Below are 26,699 nucleotides of genomic sequence, written 5' to 3' on the forward strand. Positions count from 1 at the left end.
AAAAAAGCTTGGGGACGGGTGTATCTATGTATGTGTGTGACAGAATACAGCTCTAAGCCTTTGTCTCAATAGAGGAAACCTTAACCCAATTTGATGCGGCATCCCAGTCTTATACGAAAATTATAAACGGTTTTAAAATTAATTACAAATTATTTGAGCAAAAGAATAACTAACCAATATAAGGTAGTCCCGCCATTAACTCGGTTTATTGCCATAGAAGAGTTTACATTTATTAAACGTATTTAAGAAGTAAACTCGACGGACGGCTTGCCTATTTCAAAATTTGTGTTATTGTTGGTAAGCATATTAGAAGATTAAATTTAAGCTAGACGATTGGCCAGACCAGAGAAACGAAGTTGTAAAAAAAGTCAAGGAGGCCAGTGGGCAATGTCAACTAAGCCTATCCGGCGTTCGATGAATTTAGAAGAATGCAGGTGTGATATCAGTAGACATATTAAATTGGGTTGAATATGATGACGAATATTTTTATTAATTGGCACAAAAGAAATTAAGCCGGTGTACAGATGAATTATATAATTTTTCCTACCATCCTTCCTTTTTTTCATTATACTGCAATGATTCTGTACGTCCTGCCAAGCGCAGAAAAACTTTTATAACAAACAAACGTCCTGTTGGTGAAGTTGGCTGTATATAAGCTAGTTCTGTAACATTAACGTAAACAGAGGTTCTGTTCAAGCGAGTTGCAGAGAGCCGCTGCATAAAAGGGCCGAAAGCCGCACCACAGTCCCTCGTGGGAATTCCTTGGAGATAGTATTCACTCTGACTATGAGAGAAGTAAAAGATCAGTAGTGTTTTCCCAGTTCTTTTCGGCAGAACATGCTTACCAACTCTTTGGTAGATTAAAATTTAATTTATCTTGTGAAATGACTATTCCATATTTCCATCCATTGTTTGGTCTTAAACAAAACTATTTAAATGTAAACAGTAAGAGAAAATTCAAACAATTCAATTTCATTCTTTAAAACGCTCAATGATATAAACTTTTCAAGAGAAGTTTTGTATCAAGGGTAGTTCGGTAAACCAGCTAGAAATTATTTTAACGCTGAAAATTGCAAATGCAGCATTTTATCGTTACCATCCTTCACGTCATCAATAACGGCTCGTCCCGTCATATTGAACGGAAAATTCAATAAAATTTTATCAGTCGATTTCATAGTTCTCTCCGATATCGCCTTGACGGCTCCATTTGTTACCGACTGAATATTATGTTCACTTGGCGTGGCATTTATTTTGAAGCCATGTAAATTATGACTTTAATGCATTTATTAATACGTAACGATATAGTTGTGATCATTATACGTTTTTGAATAAAATCTCCTTATTGTCGTATTACACACGATATAAAATTGATTATAAGAAGCCGATATAAAGGGGTAATAATGTGTATTTGATTCAACATTAAAGGTAAACTAAATAATCAGTCAGTACCTAATATGTGGCTACCACTGTCAAAGTCCATTTGCGCTTGCCATTCCTTAGATTGTCAATGCAACGCGAACTTTGCGTATGTTCGTTATAAATGTATACAGTAAAATATTTTTTATTATTACTTTGCATAAATAAATGTGAATAAATAGAAGTCGATTATACTAATGGGTAATTCATTTAATATTTAGTTGCAATGTTTGGTTCACATTATTAAAATAATAGGCAAAATGTAACAGGCTATTAGGAGCATATTCTTTCTATATATATTTTTTAAATGAGGCTTAATGTGATTACATCAGAGAGAGAGAAACTTGTCAGTTCTGGCACTTACGAAGCGAACACTGGAAAAACATACAAAAACACTTTGTACGAGCGCTTTGTAGGGCTTTAAAATGTCTAAAGATAACGCTTGTTTTAACTTGTTCTGTGAGTTTCCGCTTATTGGATGATGGCTTAGATCAAACCTCAACAGTAACTTTTGGCACACTTGTAAAAGATTCTAGCAAAACGCTATATAGGTATGTACATTTTAGTCATCTATATTTACATCATTAGGTACTGATACAGTATGACAAAAACAGTTAAATTAATTTGTAGGAAACCCATGTGTGAATGGATATTTTAAGGTGTGTTCGAAATTAAGGATCACCTTATTTTATATTTCTTAATCTTAAGTCTAAGTATTTATAAATGGTATAACATTTGAAAAGAAAATCCTGATTTTTATATCTGATTACTCGTATTGTTATGCTAAGCATAAAAAATGGCACAATATAGAGATACCCGTTCCTCACCCCTACCTTTTCACACTGCAGTAAAACCCAATCGCCCGAACAAATCATAATTCAATACTCGCAAACTTTAAAAGTCACTTTCACGAAGAAGGGGGCTACGAATTCTTAGCTCCTGCAACGAAGGCATCTTACAAATAACGGGGAAATTCTATATTGTGCATAACCTTCCAAACCAGACGTCCTAATCGTCCCTTTTGAAATCCCAACTAACAGGAAACTCGCATTTACATAACAATAAAAACGCGATCCGAACATCTAGAAATGCCTGCGCGATATTCACGGATCATAAAATCGCTCCTGCTCCACGAATACCCGGACTAATATAACTGGACCTCTATTTGGTCTACACTTATACACTACATGGCTTCTAGGTGCAAATACTGAAGAAGAGGCGAGTGTCTAACTAATTTGGTTTAATATTTGAAAGCCCTTAACGTCGGTTCTGGTTTGGCGATGCTGTTTTTTGACTCGACACTTTACTTCTTTTTGATTTCATTCATACGAATATTCAATTTTAGTTATGCTAGTATTTAAAGTGTTGTTATTGCTTAAAGTTTAAGTAATATTACATTTAATTGAATTCACAATATTATCAATATAATCGTTAATATTAAAGTCATAGAACCATTCAATCTTTCACATTACTTCTTCTTAGCTTTTGCTAAATACGTCTCGTGAGTTTCGATTTTGTTTCGAGATATAAAAAAACGCTGTATTTAGATATTGAAACACATTGTCATTGAATCAAAAAGTCTGACAAGTAAAATCTTCAACTCTCATTCAATATTTGTGAGCAATATTCTTGTTATTAATATTTTTTCTCAAGTATTTTGTTATTTACTCACGTCTCAAAATACGTGAGATAAGATTTAATACTAATATCAATCGATTTGGACTCCCTTTGAACATTACGAAAGTATTCCCCATTGAAAAATATGTATGTATAAATATTTTCTGTAAGGAATCTCTGTCAGAGCCAGACAAGTAATCATTTACGAGTCACCTCATTTTAATCTTAATTCAATAATGTTGAGCTAAATTTCAAATATTTTAAAACAAATACAAACTATATTTTATTCCTAGAGCTCAGGGGACACATTGGATATAGCTTCTAATTCCCGAGCGACCTATTAGTTTTGTTGGTTATGAAATACATTATATTATACTATGGTATAAAACAATTGTTTATGAAAACTGTGTTAATTAACAGTTTGTAATCTTTTTTTGAATATTGGTCGTGGTATAATATAAAATAATTATTTTTGTGAGCGTAAATTCAAGTTAAAATGCAGATCACGTAGTGGTTTCTAACCACTTAACCGATGATTGGTAACAGTATGTTTTATTTTCTTAATATATGTTTATAATTAATTTCATATTCGGCGTAACAAAAGATATAAACGTAAGCAACCTGCATAGATCAGTAGAAATTTTGCCAAATACGGTGTCACCAACCAACCCGCATCAGAGTTACGCGGTGAACTAAGCTCCAAGCCCTCTTCCTACAAGCGAAGCCTTTGCTTATGTAAATTCATACAGTATTTATTTTTTATTTTTTACAAAAAACATGAACTCCATCGTCTAGTAATGGGTAACTAATTAAGCATTAAGTTGGAATTTTGAAAGAATTTAATAGGCTTTGGTATTTACTGCCTGTTGCGTTTTGTTCTTATGTTAAAGTTTCAATATCATTAATCTATTCAACATTTTTTTTTGTATAGCGAAATTCAACAGCATGAAATTGTCATTTACTTTAAATTATCTTTAATTATGAAAATATAAACTTTTACCTTCAAATCAGCAACATAGCAATAAAAGCGGTAATAAAATAAAACTCATTTTAGAAGTAGCGTCTCAGCTTGTAAATCAAAAACACGTAATACTGAGTAATATCACTTTGCAAGTGGGTCAGTATGCCAGAGATCCCTTGTCAAATTAACGCAAGTCGACGTCTCGCCGTGACAAACGACGAACATAATAAAAACATCCCCGTGAATGTGATCTCCAAAAAACGTTATCGGGAGTGACATTACAAGGGCGAAAAGAAATTTTGTTAATGAATAATTATTGAGAAGCAAATAATTGAAAGTTTAGAAGTCTTATAAACATTTTTATAATAAATTCTTATAGCGAACCGTCAACGTTGAATCGTACGAGGATTTTCTTTTAAAACGGTGAATGATTATTTATACGGTAATATGATATTTCATGGTTCAACAGCTTCACTAGACACAAAATGCAGCTCTAAAGGTCTAAAAGTAACAGTGTTTGAAATGCCTGTTATTACGAGATTTTGATACTGTTTTTGCGACCTATTGAATTCTTGAAATAAAAGTGATCCGTTAATGCAATCTGATATAGTTAGTGCATAATAACTTTTAAAATTATTTATTCAATATCCGTGAATAGAGAAAATGGAAAAGCCTTAACCAATCAGAACCAGTTTGCGCGTCATTTTAGCTGTCATTGATTGGTTCCTGATGACGACATACACGTTCACGATTATCCATTGCAAAAAATTTCAATCAATATAAATTAAATAATTCATAATGCGTAGAATCACATTATAGCGTTTGTTACTAGTTAACTACATGATACTTTCACTGCATGATTATGCATGATTATGTGTCTATATAATATACCTTTACAACAAATTCGTTTTATTTTGATCATTACAGCGTGTTAAAAGTATAAAATGTAATACTCTAATTCTTTATATATAGAAAATTTCTTTTGGGTTGACTTTTTAAGAAAGAGGCTTTCAAAATGGTTATTTATGCAGTTTTAAATGTATGCTCGGTCATAACTACGTCATATATGAACGGATTTGCAAAATTTTTTTTTGTTCGAACGTAATTTATTCCGAAATCGTCCCATTTAAATTTCGAAAACATCTGATGTTGGATTTCGGAAATTGAAAACATAACTCTACAATAAACATATTTTATTATTTATATGCCCAAACATACAAAATACCTACTTCTTCCAAAAAGTCATTCATTTGCATAAATAGATATTAACTACAATAATTCAAACATACCGTGTGAGGTTAAAAACTAAGTATAGAATAATCATTTTTAATGATTACAATTCGATTGTACCCGATTCGCACCAGATTGTACCGAATTTTGAATCGTTAACTCAGCTACATAGTTTTGTCCAAAAATGGTGCAAAATTTCTGCTTAAGCGGTTGTAATGGCTTGAAATTCAGTTGCAGAAATTGACCCACATCGAGTACTAACAGGTAAAGGAAAGCTTTAATTTTAAAATTATTAATTTTGCGTATTTATAAAAAGAAGTACGTTTTACACATGTACATATGTACTGTTTAAAATATAATATTACTATTACGTATAATATATCATCTAAGAAATGACATTACATTCAAACGTACTTAAAACAAGTTTGTTATCAAGATACCTACAAAGTCAATAATGTCTGATTAATAGTATAACATACTATTTTAATAATAGATATTTCTCATTATGGCAATAAAAAATAATTTTATTTATTAACATAAGAATTAACAACATTAAATGCTTAAATATATATATACAAATATGAACTAAAACTAGTTACTGTATAAATCTTGACCGCGTGTAATGGTGGCAAGAATGCTAGCAGCATTTCCCCGTTGAATCGCAATTCCGATCCTCTGGGCAAAAAACGAACCAGCCCTCCTGTCACCAGTGGAGGCAATGAAGCGAGGTGTTATACTTTTGATGAAGCTTTTTGCACCACTACTCCAAGGGCCAAGCGTTTCGACAGCAATAATGGCAATAGGTAGGTACATATCACCCATTTAGAAAAGTATTGATCATATTTATCGGAATAGAAGGAAAGGTCTTACGATAGTTCAATTCAATATTGTGCAATAAACTTCATACTCAACAAATACAAAGTTCAGCAATCATTTTAAATTTTATTTCCTTAAGTGTAAAGATCCATCACTCCTCCCCGGAGGCAATTTCAGCTAAACCTCTTAGCAAAATAAACAGTATTAATCTCTACAGCGCTGTAAGTTAGAGTCTCCTACATCAAGTTAAGAGCATTAAATGTAAAAAAAAGTACTGAAGGAACTTGGCCATTTGCCAGCGAGCATGCTTCATGATTTCTAAAGCAAGAAATTATGTAATAAATCTAATAGGGATAAGCGATTTTATATCGGAAATTTTGGTCGTGGAAGATTTATGAATAACATTGTGTGGTGTTTAAAATGTATATAATGTAGATAATTAGTGTAATCATTATTATAAGAATTTTCGATCACACATCAAGAGGACAGTATCCTGATATAGTATATTTTATGTAAGCACAAATGATCAATAATTACAAACGTTTCATAAGCTGCTCAAATGGTATGCGTATCTATTTATAAAAGATTTTTTTTTTTCGACGAATTAAACAGGCATCAGTTTGATTATTTAAAAGCAGTATAAGAAGAAGTGGGAGAGAGAGAGAGATCTCAGTGATTATAACGCGTACTTCTTAACCGATGCTTGCGGGTTTAAAGCTACGCAAGGGCCACTAAATTTTAGAGATTTTATATATGTTCATAATTCATTACATACTCTGGAAAAGAGCTTCTGGTAAAGGAAAATTCAATGTGTCTAACTTTCATTAAACTCTGTGTTCATGAATGCGCATAGGAAAATAGAAGTAGAAACTCCAAACCTCTCTTCTGAAAAAAGAATAGGACATGTAATCTCAGGTGCAGGACTTTGCGTGATGTTATTACAGATGACATATGAATTGTAAACGATTCAGCCAAAAGCAAATACTAATTATGAATGTTAAACTCAAAAGATTATCAAGACATGTTAAAATGAAATTAATAAACATTGTATGAGAATTAAAATGATCATCATTGACATAGAAACTTTAACCCCGTAGGCTCTAATGTATGTAACCATTATTTACGGAAATCTAATAGTACTCGTACAAGTTATCCATTCGCAGAGGCTTTACAACCACTGAGTTATTTTATGAGGTTGTATTCAAAACTTAAAAAAAAAGAAAAAAGGAAAACTTATCATTGAGATACATCTTTTTTGCAAGAATTATAAAATATATAGTTTTTATTTGTAACGGATATCAGTAAATTTTCGGATTTAATGAAAATTGCAAGATTTTGCAATTTCAAGTAAAGTTATTACTGTAAAAAGTATTACTATATATATAGAATTATTTAAATATTAAACCCCTTAAAATTAACGAAACGATTAAATTAAATCAACCTTTGAAATATTAACAAACACATGAATAGTGAACTAATGTAAATACTGGGGTAAATAGGAAAGATCAAAGAGAGATCACTCTTAGACATATTTACAGAGCATGGGAGATTTCGCAGAATGCAATCGGTGTGTTTGTAACTTATCGAATGCCTTCAATTGCATTGAGCATGATTCTAAATTTACTAAAATAAGTTGTTACGTGTATAGTGTAGTATATTAGTGTATAGTGTATTTCAGTAGTTCGGGATGGCCAATATAATATTATCGTTTTACAATGATGCTTCAATCTTTATCTTTTGTTAGAATGCCCCGCTATCGTCCAATTGTTTTATTATGACAGCTCAATCATATTTAAAATAAGAAATAGTGTTTGTTACATGCCAGTATTAAGTGCTTTGCCACATAAAATAATATTAATTAGAGTTTTACAAATTATTGATCAATTAATTACAATAATAATTGTATATAATAAAGTAAACTCAATAGCCCCTGCTATATTAATAATATGCAATAATAATGTGATATAAATTATGCGATAGAATCAAAAATCATAACGCCGTATTGAAGGCTAAGGTTACTCTCGTAACATTAGTTATTTTGGTGTATCCTTTGATGGAAGAAAATCTTATCTTTCTTTTCGTTTCCCTTGAAATCAATTAAGTTAATAGGCATAACCTTTGGATTCTAAGTCTCAGTGATAATCCTCTTGTTAGTTTTACCAGTTGCACGCAGTTCTGTTATACTGGGGCATTGACTGATGTTGAAACAAACTACTTTATTTTATTATTATTATATTAATACTTACGTCTGACAGAAAAGTAGAGAGTGATATATCATTTTGTACTTTTCCATCAGACAAAACTGTTTGAAATGAAATATTGTTATGGCTGCAAGCGTTTGTGTTTTGTTAAGTGATAAATCTCGTTTTATCTAAATCAATGTTATTTTTTATAAATGATTTTAATCTATTACATCAGCCTCTACTTAAATATTATCTGTATCATTATGTATTTATATGTCTTGCATGAAGTTACTGATCACATTATATTTATTGTGAAATATACATTTATATTTGTATAAAGTGGCTCTTTGCTTATATGATATTTGTCTTTTTGTATTGAAAGAAAGTAACGACTACGTTATATGTTTATTTTTTGAATCATATGTAAGCGCACTGGCTAATGACCTATCTGATGGTATGTAGTCACCATTTCTCATAGACATGGTTAATTTAAGAGATATTAATCATTCCTCATATAAACAAGGCGCCACCAATCTTGGAAATACTAAAACTAGGATATTATGCTCCTATAGTGTCTCTGGCTCACGCACTCTTCAACCGGAATAAAATAATACTAAGTTTCGTCGTAGAAAATATGATGAGTGTGTAGAAACTACTCCGGTGGGCTTGCCCGAGGTTTTATTTTACTCGATGGAAAACTTATAATAATAGGGTTAATAATAATTATTATTTATTTTTTATAGCAATAAATAAGGTAGTGTTTTTTAGATATTGTAAACGTTGAATTAATATTTATTTATGTATACTGTTAAAATAAAAGTAGCTGTTACCATATTCATTTGTTTCAAAATAAGCAAAATAAAATAAAAAATAAATTCAAGTAAATCATTAAATCACTTGCTTCAATTCAAGTTCTCTGAAAACACTCGCGATCACTGACCAGTTTTATTTGCGCTAATCTTGAAAGCTACCGTGTCAGTTCAAATATATGAAACGTAGAAAATACGTATAAAATTTCGTAGAAACTACAAATATAAATGGTAACATTTCGAAAATGTTGACTTATACGTTTCTGATCTAGTCTATCGATATTTTATTTAAATCTCTCGGTATGTCATTTCAGTGGCTATTTGAAAATAGTTGGAAGAATGTAAACAATGCCTAACCTCTTTAATAGTTTTTTTTTGTCATAACTTTTTCTGGTGCTTGTCCGTTTGTAATGTCACTTGCACTTTTTTTTAATAAACCGTTTTCATTGTTGTACCTACTTTAAATCGTATTATTATAAGGGTTAAAAAAATAACTTTATCCTCTTTATCCTATATAGGTATCTATTTGTTTTTAACATAATTATTGTGGAGAGTTACATTACAATCTCACTTCAACATGCCTAATTTTCTTATAATATTAAAATCAACAAATAAAATACATATCAACAATATACAAATCTTAAGGATCAAACGGGTACAAAATACGAAATTCCAGAAAGCTATAACATTGTTAATGATTTGAATAAATGTAACAGACGGTTTTTAATGACAATAAAAACTCCCTAATTGTCATTTACGACGTTTTGAAGTTGAAAAAATAACACTAGTACTTATTCTTAACATAACAAACTCTACGGAATTCCAAAGCAGTCGTCACACAATGAAATGGAGTGATTCCGTCCGAGGAAATCGCGCCAGCGGGGAGAGCAACAAAAAATAATGTCGCTTCAAATTGAATCATTTGTAATATTCATTCCTTTTTTGCTTTTACTTCTGTAGACGCCTTTTATGGAACATTGGTATACATTACTGGAAGCGAACTAAATATATAATGATCGCTAGTTTAACTAAATTTTTAATGCAATGTTTAGCAATCAGTTTAGCGAATCTTTTCTTTCGTTTTTCTAGTTTTGAAGTGCATGAAATTCAAGCTTAAAACAATTATATCATATCGCCTATACTTGTTGTATATTTTGATATTTTTAAGTATATAATATGTATAACAATAACGCATAAGTGCGTATATTTACGTACAAGTATAAATTACAAAATTATTAAAGATTTTAAAGACTTTCGACACTAAAATAACTCAACTATGAACTAAATTTTTCGAATGGAAATATAAACATAGTAACAGCCACAAATTTCCTACTGTCGGGCTAACACCTTCTCCTCTTTATGCTAAGGACATCATATTCAACTATGACTAGGGACATCAAATTCATATTTACGTACAAGTATAAATTACAAAATTATTAAAGATTTTTTTAAAGACTTTCGACACTAAAATAACTCAACGATGAACTAAATTTTTCGAATGGAAATATATACATAGTAACAGCCAAAATTTCTTACTGTTGGGCTAACACCTTCTCCTCTTTATGCTAGCGACATCATATTCAACCACACTGCTCTAATGTGGTTTGGTGAATTCACATATAACAGAATTTTGTTGACATATTTCTTCACAATATTTTTCTTGACCAGCGTGCACAAGCTGTATTATAAACACAAATGAAGCACATGAAAATTCTGTGGTGCTTAGGTTCCAACCCGCAGTCATCAGTTAAGATGGGCGATTGTGATAATATGATATTACAATCGCCCAATACCAGGTGTGAAAAAGTTAGCTCTTCTTGTTAAGAAAGAATTCTTATTCTATAACCTTTACGCTTTTCCTTTATGAAACTCGTTTTGCGATAATCAACCGTTTTCAAGGATACGCGACATCACACAGTCGGTGGAGAAGAATTATTTGCTCCAGTCCCTTATTAATGCCTGCCACAGATATTTGGTAAAAGCGACTGAATTAAATCAGTTTAATTTACCGTGCAATTTATTTTGGGTCCCTATTAATAACGTCGAATAATTTTATATTTATAAAAACATAACGCAATAGGTTATTGAACTCAAGCCAAAATTACCAACATAAAAACAGTCAGACATTAACTAAATATGAACGAAGTATTTGGCTTTCCATTTGTTCACACCAAACGCAAATAAAACTATCGTTTCAAAAGGAATTGGGGTCGGACATGTTACTGCACGTTGGTATGCGGGGGTAAAGTTAAACCCCCTTACAGGAGTTCCCTGAACGACGTCACGCGCGATACCAAACTGCAGAAATCACGCGAATCAAGCACGCGACAAAATTTACCTACCACGAATTGAACTTAACATTAACAGATCGAATCAATAAATCTAAATTGATGTCTATTACGGGGTAACGATGTCTGAGAATATTAAACTAATGAAGAAAACATGCAATGTAACGCGCAAAATGAATACAATAGAAGTTTTTGTACGAATATTAGTAGGAGGGTTGGTCAGGGAGATATGTCAATAGCACTGTTTATTTTTAAATAAACGCTTTCTTATCTAATAAAAATGCGGTTGGAATAAATAACTCAGGTTTCCAGACATATAGATAACACGCAACATGCCTCATGTCTCGTGTGACAAACGTACAATGGTTTTGTAAATGTTATTAATTGTACTATAATACAATACGTGACGCTGCTGACTTATTTTACGGTGTGTTAATGCGTTAAATAGGGCGACGTAATTTTGTTTAAAGCCTTTGCTAATATTTATTAATTTACGACTAGCTTTGTTTTTTATGATGCTTATTTTGTTTGTTTTTCATAATATGTAATAATTTTTCGGAAGTTTGACAATATTATTATTATGTTTTACGTCAATAATATCCCGTTATTATTCTTCACCGGGGTAACGTATTTTTTTCCTATTGGAATATGAGATTAAGAAATATACAACACAATAAGTCACCGCTACGTGGTGAACATATTTGTTGTAAAATTGTAGATCACACTTGTGACTTTCCGTAGCCTCCAATAAGAAGACGAATTACAAATACAAAGATGAATGATGAATGATTACACTTTCATCAACAAAACGTGAACTAATAAATTTTATGCTTATTGATTGTTATGAGCACCTGCCCTAAATACGATTCAATTTCAATATTATAAAAAATTAAAATGAAAATATACTTTATTAAAATAGGCTTTTTCAAACACTTTTGATGAATATGACCTTTCATTAACAAACAATATTAAATAAAGCTACCACTGCATCGTAATGCAGATTCTACTGAGAAGAATGTGCAAGAAACTCAGTGTATATATAATACATTCCGCTTGAAAATTAACAAGTATTAGCTCTATGCTTATTTATATATAAGCTTGTATTAAATATTATTCCTTTATTACCAATGTATTTTTTAGAAATGATTTGAATTAATGAAGAGACAAATTTAAAAATATCTGAGGAATTTTATTATAGAAACGAATAACTTGCCCCAAGAAGGATTTATTGACATTGGAATTGAAATAAAATTTAATGACAGCACTTACATGTCCTAATACTGATTAAATACTTTGTATCGTATTAAGAAACCAAGGTTCAAACCCAGGCAAGCACCGTTGATTCATGTGCTTAATTTGTCTTTATAATTCATCTCGTGCTCAGGGGCGAAGGAAAACTTCGTGGGGAAACCTGCATGTGACAAATTTCATAAAAATTCTGCCACATTTGTATTCCACCAAAACGCATTGGAACAGCGTGGTGGAATATGTTCCAAACCTTCTCCTCAAAGGGAGAGGAGGCCTTTAGCCCAACACTGGGAATTTACAGGCTGTTGTTGTTTGTTGTTGTCGGGATTGACCATGCAATTCTATTTCAGAACGATCGATGTTAAAATTTCAGATTTTTATTTATATATTTAGCTTTCTTGATGTATAACATCGCGTTTACAAAAAAGCGAGTGACATATAAGATAATTTATATAAAATGTGGTAGTATTTTTTCCGGATATAACACTTGACCGGATGGACGTTTAATAAAGATATACGTGTTCAATTCACTGAGAAATCTCGGCTATTCGACCAAAAGCCATGAGTTAGGATACAAAGTCATAAATGGGTATCGTGTTATATATACGTCATATACTCGTGATTTTCTTTAAGAGTGGTAGAAAATGGAAATAAACACTACTACATGATTTTTGTAATTTAATGAATATTAATTTTGTGATACATATTTTTAAATATTATTTATAATATTTAGGACATTTAGTATAGTTTAATAATTCATGGGTATCGTTCACTTTTTTATTTGTAAGGATTCCTTATGACAGATTCCTTATGACTCGAAGAATTCCCAAGTAGGATCGCTATCAGGCCGCAAAAGTCTATCCACTACTAATTTGTGCAGTAAGTCTAAGCGACACATTGAACCCAAAATAAAGCGATAAGTGCATAGTTTAACAAATTACGACAACTTTGCCTCACCTTAATAATATGGAAAATAGTTATTACGTTAAGTTTCCTATTTTACATTTCCATATTAATATTAAGTAATTGCTTTAAAACAAATATAATAAAATACGCTGCTACCCTATATAACGGGAACATTAGCTTTCGCTAGCAATTAACGGTAAAATAGTAGCATTAGGGGCATAATCCATAACAACTTCCTACGTGTCATAAATGCTAAAGTTACGTTCACATAGCTGAAAATACCAAAACGCTGACGTTATGTACAATCTATATCAATATTATCCTGAATTTTGTATTTTAATTGTCATATTTATACAAGAGAGCTGATATGGCCCAATGGTTAGAATGCGTACATAGTAACCGATGATTGCGGATTCAAACCCAGGCAAGCACCACCATGAATATTCATGTCCTTAATTTATGTGAATAATTCATCTCGTGTTCGGCTGTGAAGAAAAAAACATCAAAAAGGATGGAAATTTCATAGAAACTCTGATACATGTCTTTTCCTCCAACCCGCATTGAAACAGCGTATGGAATATGTTCTAAACCCTCTCAAAGGAGAGGATGCCTTAGCTTAGCAGTGGGAAATTTACAGGTTGTTGTTGTTATTGTTATTGATACAAGTATATTAGAACAATCCGTTGAACACAATTTTCCATAAATATTTATAACACAATAGTTCAGCGGCTTACAAACTTCACTTTGTACGGATGTGTTGTTTAATTTTACATAAATTACATATACCAACACAAAACATACTCAAAAAGAAAAATCCTGATTGAGGAAAAATTACATTTGAAACTGTCTTAACGCGACTGAAACGTCGAGTGTTCCGTATTCCGCCCACTGTCACATTACTAGGCGGGCGGCAATATAAAACAATAAGCTTTCATTACTAAGCGATGCTTTATGCTTCGTAAACACGCGAGTTACACGAACTCGACATGCGTCGTTCAATAATCATCTTTACCGTTATAAAGATACGGTTAAAAATTTGAATAATAAAATTTTGTTTACATGTTGGCCTCTTTTGATCGTAGGACGGAACGGGCTCGCAAATGTGTCGATTATTAGACCTAATCGTATCGCTGATTTTATTACTTGTACACACAGCTGCATATTATAGCGTTAGCTTGTTGTTATGATAGGCTATTAGAAATTAGAGTACACCAATTTGGCTAACCAAAATTTGTCATCCGTAACGTAGAAATATTGTGTTGGAACTCAGAACGACAACGTAGATTTAATTAATTTCCATTCGAGATATATTTATGGAATAATAAAATCATTTACAAAATATCCAAATTACATTATAAAATATGAAATATGTAATATTTCCTTGTTCTTCTTCATGGAACAAATGTTGTATCTATTTCAAATTAACTATAGAAACTCTTTTTTTTGTTTAAACTGTATCTATATTAATTAATTTTAGGTAACTAATTACCACATTGTTTCGATTTTAATTTATTATTACATGTATTAAGAATTACTTGTGTGATGTGTGATGAGCAGAGCTGCTATTTTTAAATACTGTTTTTTTTTTTTCGTTAAAAGTAGAACTATTTTTATTAATAGTCTAATAATTATAATGTTCATGTTTTAATTGCAAAGGTGTCATAGATTATATAATACACAATGAATTTGTTAACGAAGCGTACTTTCATATTGGAATGAAACTGTTGTTTTATTTAATAATGTAATTGCTAGTAATTCCAACGCAGATGCAAAAGAAATAAAGGACAATTGTAAATGTTTATACTTGTGTTTGATATTCGTATCAGCTAATAACATTTTCAAATAAATAAAATGAAATATTTGAACACATTGCGGTTTTTTTTTAAATGTTTTTATCATGTTTGTACTATTTATAAGCTATAAGGGATGCAGCCCTACTACCTATATGCCTACTATATATGTTAATCGTAACACCACAGCCACACATGCCACGGCCGAGAGTCAATCCCTAACTTTCTGCACAATGTCGACTATCAGCAAAAGTTTACGAGTAACTCGTAAATGACTATCAGAGACCCCTAAATTTAGAGGGGTTTTAAAAGATTAAAGCCATTAAACTTTTATGACCAACCGTATCACTGGAGCGGCAATACCTATGATAAGGATAACTGGATTCATATTTCGTAACAATTTACTATAATAAAGTTTTCTGTTATATTAAATTAAGGACTTTTCAAAGTGATTCAGATATGATATCAGATCTGTACATTGTTCAAAATTAATAATAAATTGCCATGATTGAATTCGTTATGGTTAGCAGTAATGCAGATATTTGTTTATTTTGTGTCACCTGTGACTGTTATTGAAAGATGTGCTTTATTAATGGATTTCTTTTTGTATTGTTTGTGTATGTGTTAGTGTGTGTTATGAATATTTCTTATCTGATTTATACTAATAGTAACATACAACTAAATTTACTGCATTTATTTACTTTGTAGTAGGTTTTTACTCAAACCCGTACCTATAAGTACCACCCACTCAACAATATATTGAGTGGATTGAGTGGACAATATTATGCATAGATATTCTACCGCCATACAGTAGTACTCCGTATTGTGGAGTGCGGTTTGAAGAATAAGCAAGCTAGTGTACAAGGGACATATCATCTAAGTTCCCAAAGTTGGTGGCGCAATGGGGAATGTTAGAAATGGTTAATATTACTGCGCCATTGTATGGTGGTGTCTACTTACCAACTTAGAGGACGTTTCAGGACACTGAACATACATTTATAACCATAGTTAAGCATTTTTGTTATATAATATTCGGAATTTCAATCATTGCATAAATTATTTTGCAACCAATTTATTTTCATGTAAAAAATTACATGAAAACATATTGGTAATACCATTTTCAAAAACTTTTTCGTTGCGGTAAACTGTTTCTCTTTTCTATTTTTAATCGTTTTACGAGTAATATATCCGACGTGTGAGATTATTTTTTGACATATGTCATGTATGACGTATGTATGCGTTTGTCACGTTTTTCAATAAAATGATAACAGTATAGAAAAAAATAAGCTATGTATGTATATTAAAATTATAATGGATTTGATTCGTAACCATTAATTTAAGAGTCACGTGTCGCCTGAGTCATGACTGCAAAAGGTAATACATTTTCAATAAAAATCTATAATTGGTGCAAATTTCGAATTATACTTTATTCTATGGACTGAGCTTTTCCAAAAGCGCCCGCATAATCACATCCCTAGTCGAACCAAATGGAAGAATAGTTCTTTGAGCCTTTGTATATTTAGTCGTATTGAGGTGCTGAATTAAAAGAACCTTTGTGAGCGAATCTCTTTGTTAGTAATTATACTGACTATATAATATGTAGGAATAAAATACTTGTATTAGTTCTAGGGAAAGTTTAAAATTTTTCTCCTTTTTTTAGTATTTTCAACACGATTACTATTCTACATATTATTAAAAAAATGCTTTAAGTTGCGAGGATAATAATGAATTTACAGACATAATAATATTTCATTTTAATATTTATTCTATCGACAGACTAAGTTTAAACAAAATTAGTTGGTTATTGACCATTTGCCCCTTATTGGCCCAATTCTTTTATGCAAACCCTTATTTAGATTTAGGACTGCAGTGTTAAAACCAAATTGAATCTAATCCCAACTCATATTATTGGTAACGGTAAATTAATAATATAAGGAATATTTTTATGATTCTGATTTTTACTACTACTACTGATTCTTTGTATCTTTTCCAAATATGATTTAAAATTTATACCATGGACGGATAAATGCCACTTTTTGAGTAAGCAACAATACTAAGTATTGCTCTACTAAATACTCAAGTCTCTGCAGAAAAAAATAACCTTTGGTGTATATTTCATTTATTTTTATTTTAGTGTTCCATATTTTTATTAGCAGCCAGCAACACAATTAAAGTTATTCGCAATTCAAATAAATATAATAACACGATATAAAAACTTTAACAACCAAAACTGCAAGTTGATTTTAAATTCCAGTTAAAAAAACAAATCTGATGCTAACGAGCCGCAAACAATTACGTATCGGAAAACCCGTTAAACAATAGTCTTATCATCGAAACCAAATATTGGGAATTTAATTAACAGCTTATGACTAAAACAATGAGCCCATTTTTGACACTAAATAATTCCATGATAAATTCGCCGTGATTAATGTGCGGATTGTAAATTATGCTTGTATTATTCATACTGTCGCCATACGCTCAAACATATTATGTCAGAATGCATATCGTTTTCATCGGAACTGGAATTTAAATTAACTCGACGCTTTGTTATTTACGAGTGGTTATCTAATACTGTTAATTTCAATGATGTAATTTATTACTTACGTTTTGATTTTAGGCAAATTTGTTATTGAGCTTTGAAATGTTCACTGGGCTACTGTAAAAATAGCATTTGTAAATTGTATTGCTGTGTTCCGGTCTCAAGGGTCAGTGAGCCTGTGTAATTACGGACACAAGGAATCTTAGGTCATTGACGGCGTTTTGATGACGTTGTAAATAATATGGCTTATATACCTTTATAGCCTCATTGTCCGACATTAATAAAATATAATATATCGTAATTGTTTTCCGATATTGAATTATTCAGTACATGTGCCTGATTGATATTATAAATTTAAATTTCTTTTGATGTTTTACTGTTAGGGATATCTATACATATAATTTAATTGAAGTGTCTGTTTATATAATGAAAAGCTGATTAATATATAATTAATAAATTATAGTAAAACTGGCGAACCGAGTAATAACGTTTTTGTTAGATTCAAAGTCGCATGAAGTTGCAGGCATAGCTAAATAAACTAGCTATAAGTACACATATACTCGTACTTCTTTTTGCGCACGTGCGACATATATATGTACATATATACCTAAAAAAACTAATAAAAAAATCATACGGATTGTGACATTAATTAAATATTTACAAATAATTATTTAATTATAAAAAAATGTTTTTTTTTTTATTAATTATGGACATAATACAACATGATTATTCCAGTGGAGTGTTCCAGATTATGTTATATTAAAAAAAAAACAAACAAACTTATATATCGAAACATCTATAGACTAAAAAAAAGTCACAGTCTATAAATTACCCACTTCTGGGCTAAGGCCTCCTCTTCCATTAAGGAGACGGTTTGAAATATTCCACCACGCTGTTCCAATGCGGGTTGGTGGAATGCACATGTGGCAGAATTTCAATAAAGTTAGACACATGCAGGTTTCCTCATGATGTTTTTCTTCACCGCCGAGCACGAGATGAATTATAAACACAAATTAAGCACATATCTATAGAGGTGCTTGCCTGGGTTTGAACCCGAAATCATCGATTAAGATGCACGCGTTCTAACCACTGGGCCATATCAGCTCTCTATAGACTACGAGTATTTAGCTGGCGTTTTACTTTTAGGCTGGTTCCACGATTTATGACATAAAACAGTCTGCATTATTTAGATTGCGATTTATGTAGGTCAGAGGCTTTACAATGCAGCTATTAACTAACTATTGCCTGAACACGCTATTGGTAAAGTGGGTCGTCATTTTCAATCACCGAATGGCACTCCGCTCGCACCCTGTATTTTCAATACAGATGGACTTTAAATCACGTAATGCAATCGGTTTTGCCTTTTCGACACAAACAATGTTAATTGATTGGGATTATTGTTAAATACTTGAATGATCAATCTATGTATGTTTATTTGATAGGAAATTGCATGATTGTTTTTTTAATTAATTTCCTTTTAGACTTAATGTAGAGTTAGGATATTTGGACATAATATTTTAATCTATCAATGGTTTAGTTAAACATGATGGTAATGCTTTGTTTGTGCGTTTTTATATTAGGTAATAATAAAACGAAACGTACTATTATAAATTAATTGTAAATATTAAATTCTGTTCATAATTTACTTGGTGGTAGGGCTTTGTGCAAACCCGCCTCGGTAGGTACCACAAACTCATCAGATTTTCTACCGCTAAACAACAGTACCCAGTATTGTTGTGTTCCGGTTTGAAGGGTGAATGAGACAGTGTAACCACAGGTACAAGGGACATAGCATCTTATTTCCCAAGGTTAGAGGCGCATTGACGATGTAAGGAATAGTTAATATTTGTTACAGCGTCATTGTCCATGGGTGATGGTGACTACTTATCATCAGGTGGCCCATATGCTCGTCCGCCAATCTATTTCATAAAAAAAATTACATTTCATCCACCTACTGCATATAAAATCTTAAAATTTTGTGTTATTACTTTAAGTTTATGTTGTCACTATTTGCCTATTTTTCCTGCATGTATACCGTTGTATGTAGTGTAGAATTTTTTAAGCTTTGATTATTTTTAAATCGTCATTTGCTGATTATTAACAGCGCTGCAGTTTTTCACAATAATATAATTATACGATATGTTAGTCGTTTAAGCCCATATAATACAGAGTATGCTATTATAGCTACAAACATTTTTATCTGGGTTCAAATTCAATCCATACAAACACAACATCAACAACAACCTGTTAATTTCCCACTGCTGGACTAAGGGCCTCCTCTAACTTTGAGGAGAAGGTTTGGAACATATTTCATCACGCTGTTCCAATGCGGGTTGGTGGAATACATATGTGGTTGAATTTCTATGAAATTTGGAACAGGCAGGTTTCCTCAAGATTTTTTCCTTCACCGCCGAGAACGAGATGCATTATAAACCCAAATTAAGAACATAAATATTCAGTGCTGCCTGGGCTTGAAACCCGAATCATCGGTTAAGATGCACGCATTCCAACCACTGGGCCATCTCGCCTTTAAAAATTTAGGTAAATTCTATACAAATCAAATGAACTGTTTTAGTTTATAAATAGCATTTGTTAATTAAAGAATTTTTATAGCTATACTTTTTCATTATAGATTAATCTCATCCGTATGTGTTTTAATAATGATAATGCTGATGCGTTATCTTTACCTCTATGAATATCTTAACTGGAATTTTTATCTAATCCAGTTCGAAGCCAAGTTCATTTCTCAAAGTGTTATTTATAAACATATCTTATACGGATATCTTAATTTATGTTACTCGAGTTCGTCTTAATATTGAGTTTTAATCGATTCGATATCAATGTTGTTTTTCAAAGCATATCGATGTTTTAATTAAACTATGCGATACGACTTATCCAATTTTAAAAATAGAAAAATGTATTCCAATTTTGAATCTTGTATCACTTAATTTTATCCATTATTGATAATACAATATACAGTGATAAGAACGTTAGTATTTAGGAATACACTTTGTTGAATAAATTACAAATAAAAACTAATCAAAATGAATTTACTCAACAAAGTCTGTCCTAATGGCAGCGTAGCTACCGTCTACGGGTGGCCGGATTTCAATTTCAATTCGGGACGGTAATTGGAATGGCCATTTTTGTGAACACATTGAATTTGTTGTTTTTTCTAATCCAATATGTAACTGGTTCGCTTATAATCGAATACAACTATACGAGTTAAGCGATAGCAGCCGTGATGCTGCATCATTTGGAATGATAGAACTTCAACTGTTTTTGAGAAAGTTTTTTATAAAAGTTTATAGGATTATATACTCTATGATTAAAGGAAGAGAGACGATATTCATATTTACAATGAAATTACACATATATATTCGTTTTTGATTCACTTGAGATCGAAAACGAATATACTATTTGTTGAATGTACTTAATTTGCTATACATTGTGGCCAAAGCAGTAGGTACATAATCATCTCTAGTAAAACCTTACTATGATATAAGGTTCTTATCTTGACATTTTTTTTACCATGTATATATAAGCTATTATTATTTAAAGTAAATACAATAGTTCCAAGTAAATATGACATGTACTTTAAAATATATGATAAAACTAGCTGGGTCCGCGACAATACACGCGTTTTAATTAAACAAAAAAAAAAAAATATTGTAACCTAAGTTACTTCCTATTATATAAGTTATATGCCAGTGAAAGTCCCGTTAAAATCGGTCCAGCCGTTCCAGAGATTAGCCGGAACAAACAGACGGACAGACCGACAAAAATTCTAAAATTTGTTTTTTTGATATATGTACCGTGTGTAAAATATATAAGCATTGAGTAAAAAAGGGCTATTTTAATATTACGAACAGATACTCCAATTTTATTAAATGTATAGATATTCCAAGAATACGTATTCCCACAAATGTTCCTACTTAATAAATTATGTTTGTAGTTTTATATAGCAACGAAGCAATACAGTTCACTAGCTGTTTTATATTTAATCCAAATAAAATTAGGCAATGGTATCTATTAACGGCGTTGAATATTCTATAATGCAAAAATATTTAAGCTTGTACACGGTTTTACTATTGACTCAATTTCATAATCCAATGTAATGGTAAAGTGATACGGCAGATTTAACACGGGTACCGAATTATGGGTTTGTATTGTGTAAACTATGCCTAATTCGTAAATCAACTGTCGTTCGTTGTACAATCTTATGAACTACTAATAGTCGCACGCGTTTTAGGGTGCTGGTTGCCATGTGTACGGCAAAAAAAAGTAGCCTATATCCTTTTTCGGAGTTCAAGTTTGCTTCATACCAAATTTCATCAAATTCGGTTCTGCGGTTTGGTCGTGAAATATATTAATACTGATCTATGTAGCTAACAACTCAGCTGTTTTATAAGCCTTACGCTTGTCTAAAGTCCACACGAACGATCAATTTAAGTTTAATATATAAATAGAATCCTATTTGAAATTGTGATTTAGCACAACAAACAGATCGCAACTTGATTTCTGATCTCTAAGCTAATTTTTCACGAGCGAACACAATTCCGAGGTGACAGGGCAATCTTTGAAAGTACCTAGTCACAGAGTAACCAGATTCCCTCGCGACTTGCACTGGTCAAAGCAATTGCAATCTCTTCTAGTACATTTCCAATATCAATTGTCGGAATGACAAAGGGAAAAATTGTCAAATATTTATACATGTAACCATTTATATTCAGACTGTATACAATATATTTTCGAAGGTTATTTTATTAGTAAAAAAAATTAAGTGATTTACAATTTTCCTAACATATTAGTCAATATGATGATAATATGATGCTTGTAATTCTGTATAGGAAACTAATTTTTTTAATCAAATCTGTAATAAGCCAATAATCTTATGTAATATTTGAGAAGGAGCAAATTGTTCTAAATTTTTATATTTTTATAAAATCTAGAAAGTGATCCTAATATGAGACAGCATAAGGTACTTTTATTGTATATAGTTGTATGATTTACTTATATTAAAAATATTTTTGACGAAAAACACTTAAAAAACACATTGCACATATTGTTTTATTTAAGTATGTGTTGTGTCTCTTATTTTATGAGTATATAGAAATATAGTCATCATCAGATCATATTATGATCACTTTGATCATAAATTGAGAAAACATGAACTTACCTGTCATGTGTCTTTTTTAATAGAAGTCATGCCATATTTTAATTAATTATTGATATTAATATTTACCCGTCCTATTAAACTTACATCCTGTGTCAAAACCACAATAGCCCAAGGGATCAGGAGCAAAATTGCTTTTTATATCGTTAGGCTAAGCTATGTTTGGTTTTTACGTTGACGCTATTGACGTTTCAAAACTGAATAGATACAATATATAAAAATAATGAGAACATACTACAAGACAAATGTAATGTTTTATACGCTACGTTTTTAAAATGAAAACTACAATACTGAGTTAACATAAATATTTCGTTACGATAGTAGGTAGGTAGGTATTTTGTAACAAATTAATTATATTAACATAAATTAAAACTATTTAAATGAACATTGGAATTGTTGAATTACAAAAAAATATATTCATAATTTATTTACTAATTTATTTCATCAGGTAGGCAGTATACCAAGAGGAAAATAACTTGTATGAAAAAGCTTGAAATTATTTACTTGGAATCTAGCCGTTTGAATTTAACATTACTCTTATGTAAAAATTTCATTTATATATTAAGATATTATGTAGGAATTGACGAAATACAGTAAGTGTTACTTGTTGAAGACGATGGGATCGTGTTTGCAACTTCTGCATCATTAGGCAGCTATTGAGACTGCCTAGCTGTTTTCAACCGACTTCCAAAAGGAGGAGGTTATCAATTCGTCTGTATTTTTTTTTTATGTTTGTTACCTCATAACTTTTTACTGGGTGGACCGATTTTGAAATTTTTTTTTTGTTTGAAAGGTAGTGCTTCCCGTGGGGGCCCCTTTTTTTTTCAGATAATGGTATCCGTATGAAAACGACATAAGTCTTAAATTTGCATTATGTATATGCGCGACAAATAGGTGAATAACTCAAAATCACGTTAACCAATTTTTCTTTTTTTATTATAAAGGATATACTTTAAGGGTAGTTTGGTGAAAGTTTGGTAAGGTTCTGAGCACAGGATCCATGACAAATTAAGGGAACGGGAGGGAACGGAACAATTCTGAGGAGCACGTTAGCAATACTCGGTCGAATCTTTTATTTATGGGTTACTTGGATATTTGAATGACCTTCCTGAACGTGGTTATGTTCATGTAATTGTCATAATCGAATATTATAATCAACTATAACGCATCGTGCTGTCACAGTATAAACAACTGTTTGTGATTACTACGAAAATTAAATATCAATATTTCGTGACAACGTCGATAATTTGGAGTGAACTTTTCGAAAATAGTTTCAGTTTTTGTCAAAGAAATTAATAACAATTGTTTTTATTAAAATTCAATTGACTATTAAAGGAAATAACAAATTAAAAAAGTTAAACGTTAAACAGTGTGAAACAGTGTGTGAATTGTGCGTGGTTTTGAAGAAAACGCGTAAGATCTTAGTAACTTAGCCGCACTTACGACTTTTTGGTCGTTAATCCGAGTGCGTTTAACCATCCGCGCTGCACTTGAAGCATTAATTAAATAATACTCCAGCTGATTTCTACCTGCATTATTTCAAATAACATAATGGAATGTAAACATTGTTCTAATGCTTTAAAATCTGAAGATATGATCAAATGCACAGCTTGTCACAGTATCTATCACTATTTATGTGTTGGTATGAGTGAAACAGATTTTAAAAAGATACTTCCTATGAATAAAGCAAAATGGAAATGTCCAGTTTGTAAGATTTCCAAGAAGCCTTGTCAAAATATAAGCCCTAAACTTCCTAACACCTCTGAAAAGATTAATATAATATCTCAATCCCAATTGGACATAAAATCATTAATTGATCATTTTGATGACCGCTTTAACAGTTTACATTCTACTATGGAATCTTTTAAAACTTTTATCACCGAGGAACTGAAAAAGCTTTCGGAGACTGTTAGCTTTTGGTCTACAAAAATTAAATCTGTCGAGTCGTCTATTAACTCGGTGGTAGAACACATGAATAACCTAGATATTGAAGTATCCAGAATAGACAAACTTGGAACGGAGCTCGAGGAAATGAAGATAAAATTTAAAGAGCTATCGGACAATAACAACAGAAATGAACAATGGGTGCGCCGTTCTAACATACAAATAAATGGCGTTCCACAAAAGAAAGGCGAGAATTTAATAACTATCATAAAAACATTAGCCGAAAAAAGTGGGTATCCTTTAAACTTTAATACAGATGTCGATTTTGTAACAAGAGTTGCGGTGAAAAATGATACGTCTGATAATCATTCCCGTCCAATTATTTTGAAAATGCAAGCCCGATACAAAAAAGATGACTTTCTTTCATCGCTACGTAAATTAAAAAACCTGAAAGCAAGCGACATTGGTTTCCCTGGCAAAAATAATCCGATATATATTAACGATCACCTGTCTGCATACAACAAGCTCCTTCTCAGTGAAGCTAGACGTAGAGGAAAGGATAAAGGCTACTTATACTGTTGGGTCCGAAACTGTACGATAATGGTTCGTAAGACCGATAACTCGCCTGTTATTCACATTACTTCTAAGGAATGTTTAAACAAGATCTCATAAGTGTTATCAAGATGGTTATTCCCACGAAAATATATTTTATTAAGTTTTTAATTGTTATTATATTTGTATTTACCGTCGTTAAAATTGTCACTGTATTTTTTATAAACTTTGAGCTGGCATGGAATATTGTATGTTTAAAAATGTGCTATAATTTTAAATTGTCATATGATTACTTAGATCTAAATTTTAATATTTTAAAATTTATTTTAAAATCAGTTAACATTATTATTCATAAACATTATTACCCAAAAAGTAGTATATATTAATATGGACTTACGTATCTTCTATCAAAATGTTAGAGGTTTGCGCACCAAAACTAAACAATTTTATACTAATTTGTTAAACACTAATTATGACATAATTTGTTTAAGTGAGACGTGGTTACTTCCTGGTATTTTCGATGAAGAACTTTTTGATCCCCGCTATAATGTGTATCGTAATGATCGTGACTATACACGCCTTGGGATGAGCATGGGTGGAGGTACTCTAATAGCGGTACGCCATGGCATATGTGTTGATGTGCAGCACTCAGGAATACCATTGTCTCTTCCAGACGCAGATATATCATTTGTTAATATTACAATCGGGAGAGATAATTTAAAATTTAAATTACGACTGTTCTGTTGTTATTTCCCTCAGAATGTCAATCAGTGTGATTCTGAAGGTTCTTTTTTTGACTTTTTATCGGACTTAACCATTAGTAATCCTAATGATAAATTTATGGTGTTAGGAGATTTTAACATCAGAGACATTGTATGGTCAATTAATACTGAAAATAGTCTTGTTATTCAGAATCCTTCAGGTAACAATATGATTATGCAATTATTTGCATTTATGAGTTTTAGTGGCTGGTGTCAATTTAATAATATCTTTAATATTAATAATAGATTACTAGATCTTGTACTTTCTAATTGTAACTGTGTTGTTGAAAGAACTGAGCCGCTGTCATTACCTGAAGACATGCATCATCCATCTTTTTTCATATCAACAAATGTCAATGCAAATGAACCTAATTTACGCTCTGCGTCACGCATTGTACGCCGTTTCCATATTGCGAATTATGAAGCAATTAACAAGGAATTAAATAATATTGAATGGTTTGAACAACTTTCAGACCTTGATGTGACTGAAGCGGTTGACAAATTCTACTTAATTATCAATAAT

General features: G+C 31.3%; 1 protein-coding gene across 1 annotated transcript; it reads left to right on the forward strand.

The window, feature by feature from the left end:
• Positions 1-24,530: 24,530 nt before the first annotated feature.
• Positions 24,531-25,535, forward strand: LOC124543894. The gene has a single exon (XM_047122214.1). It carries the CDS (start codon positions 24,531-24,533, stop codon positions 25,533-25,535), a length of 1,005 nt encoding a protein of 334 aa, XP_046978170.1.
• Positions 25,536-26,699: the final 1,164 nt, after the last annotated feature.

Source organism: Vanessa cardui, chromosome 3 (assembly GCF_905220365.1).
Source record: "Vanessa cardui chromosome 3, ilVanCard2.1, whole genome shotgun sequence".
NCBI classification, from domain to species: Eukaryota; Metazoa; Arthropoda; class Insecta; order Lepidoptera; family Nymphalidae; genus Vanessa; species Vanessa cardui.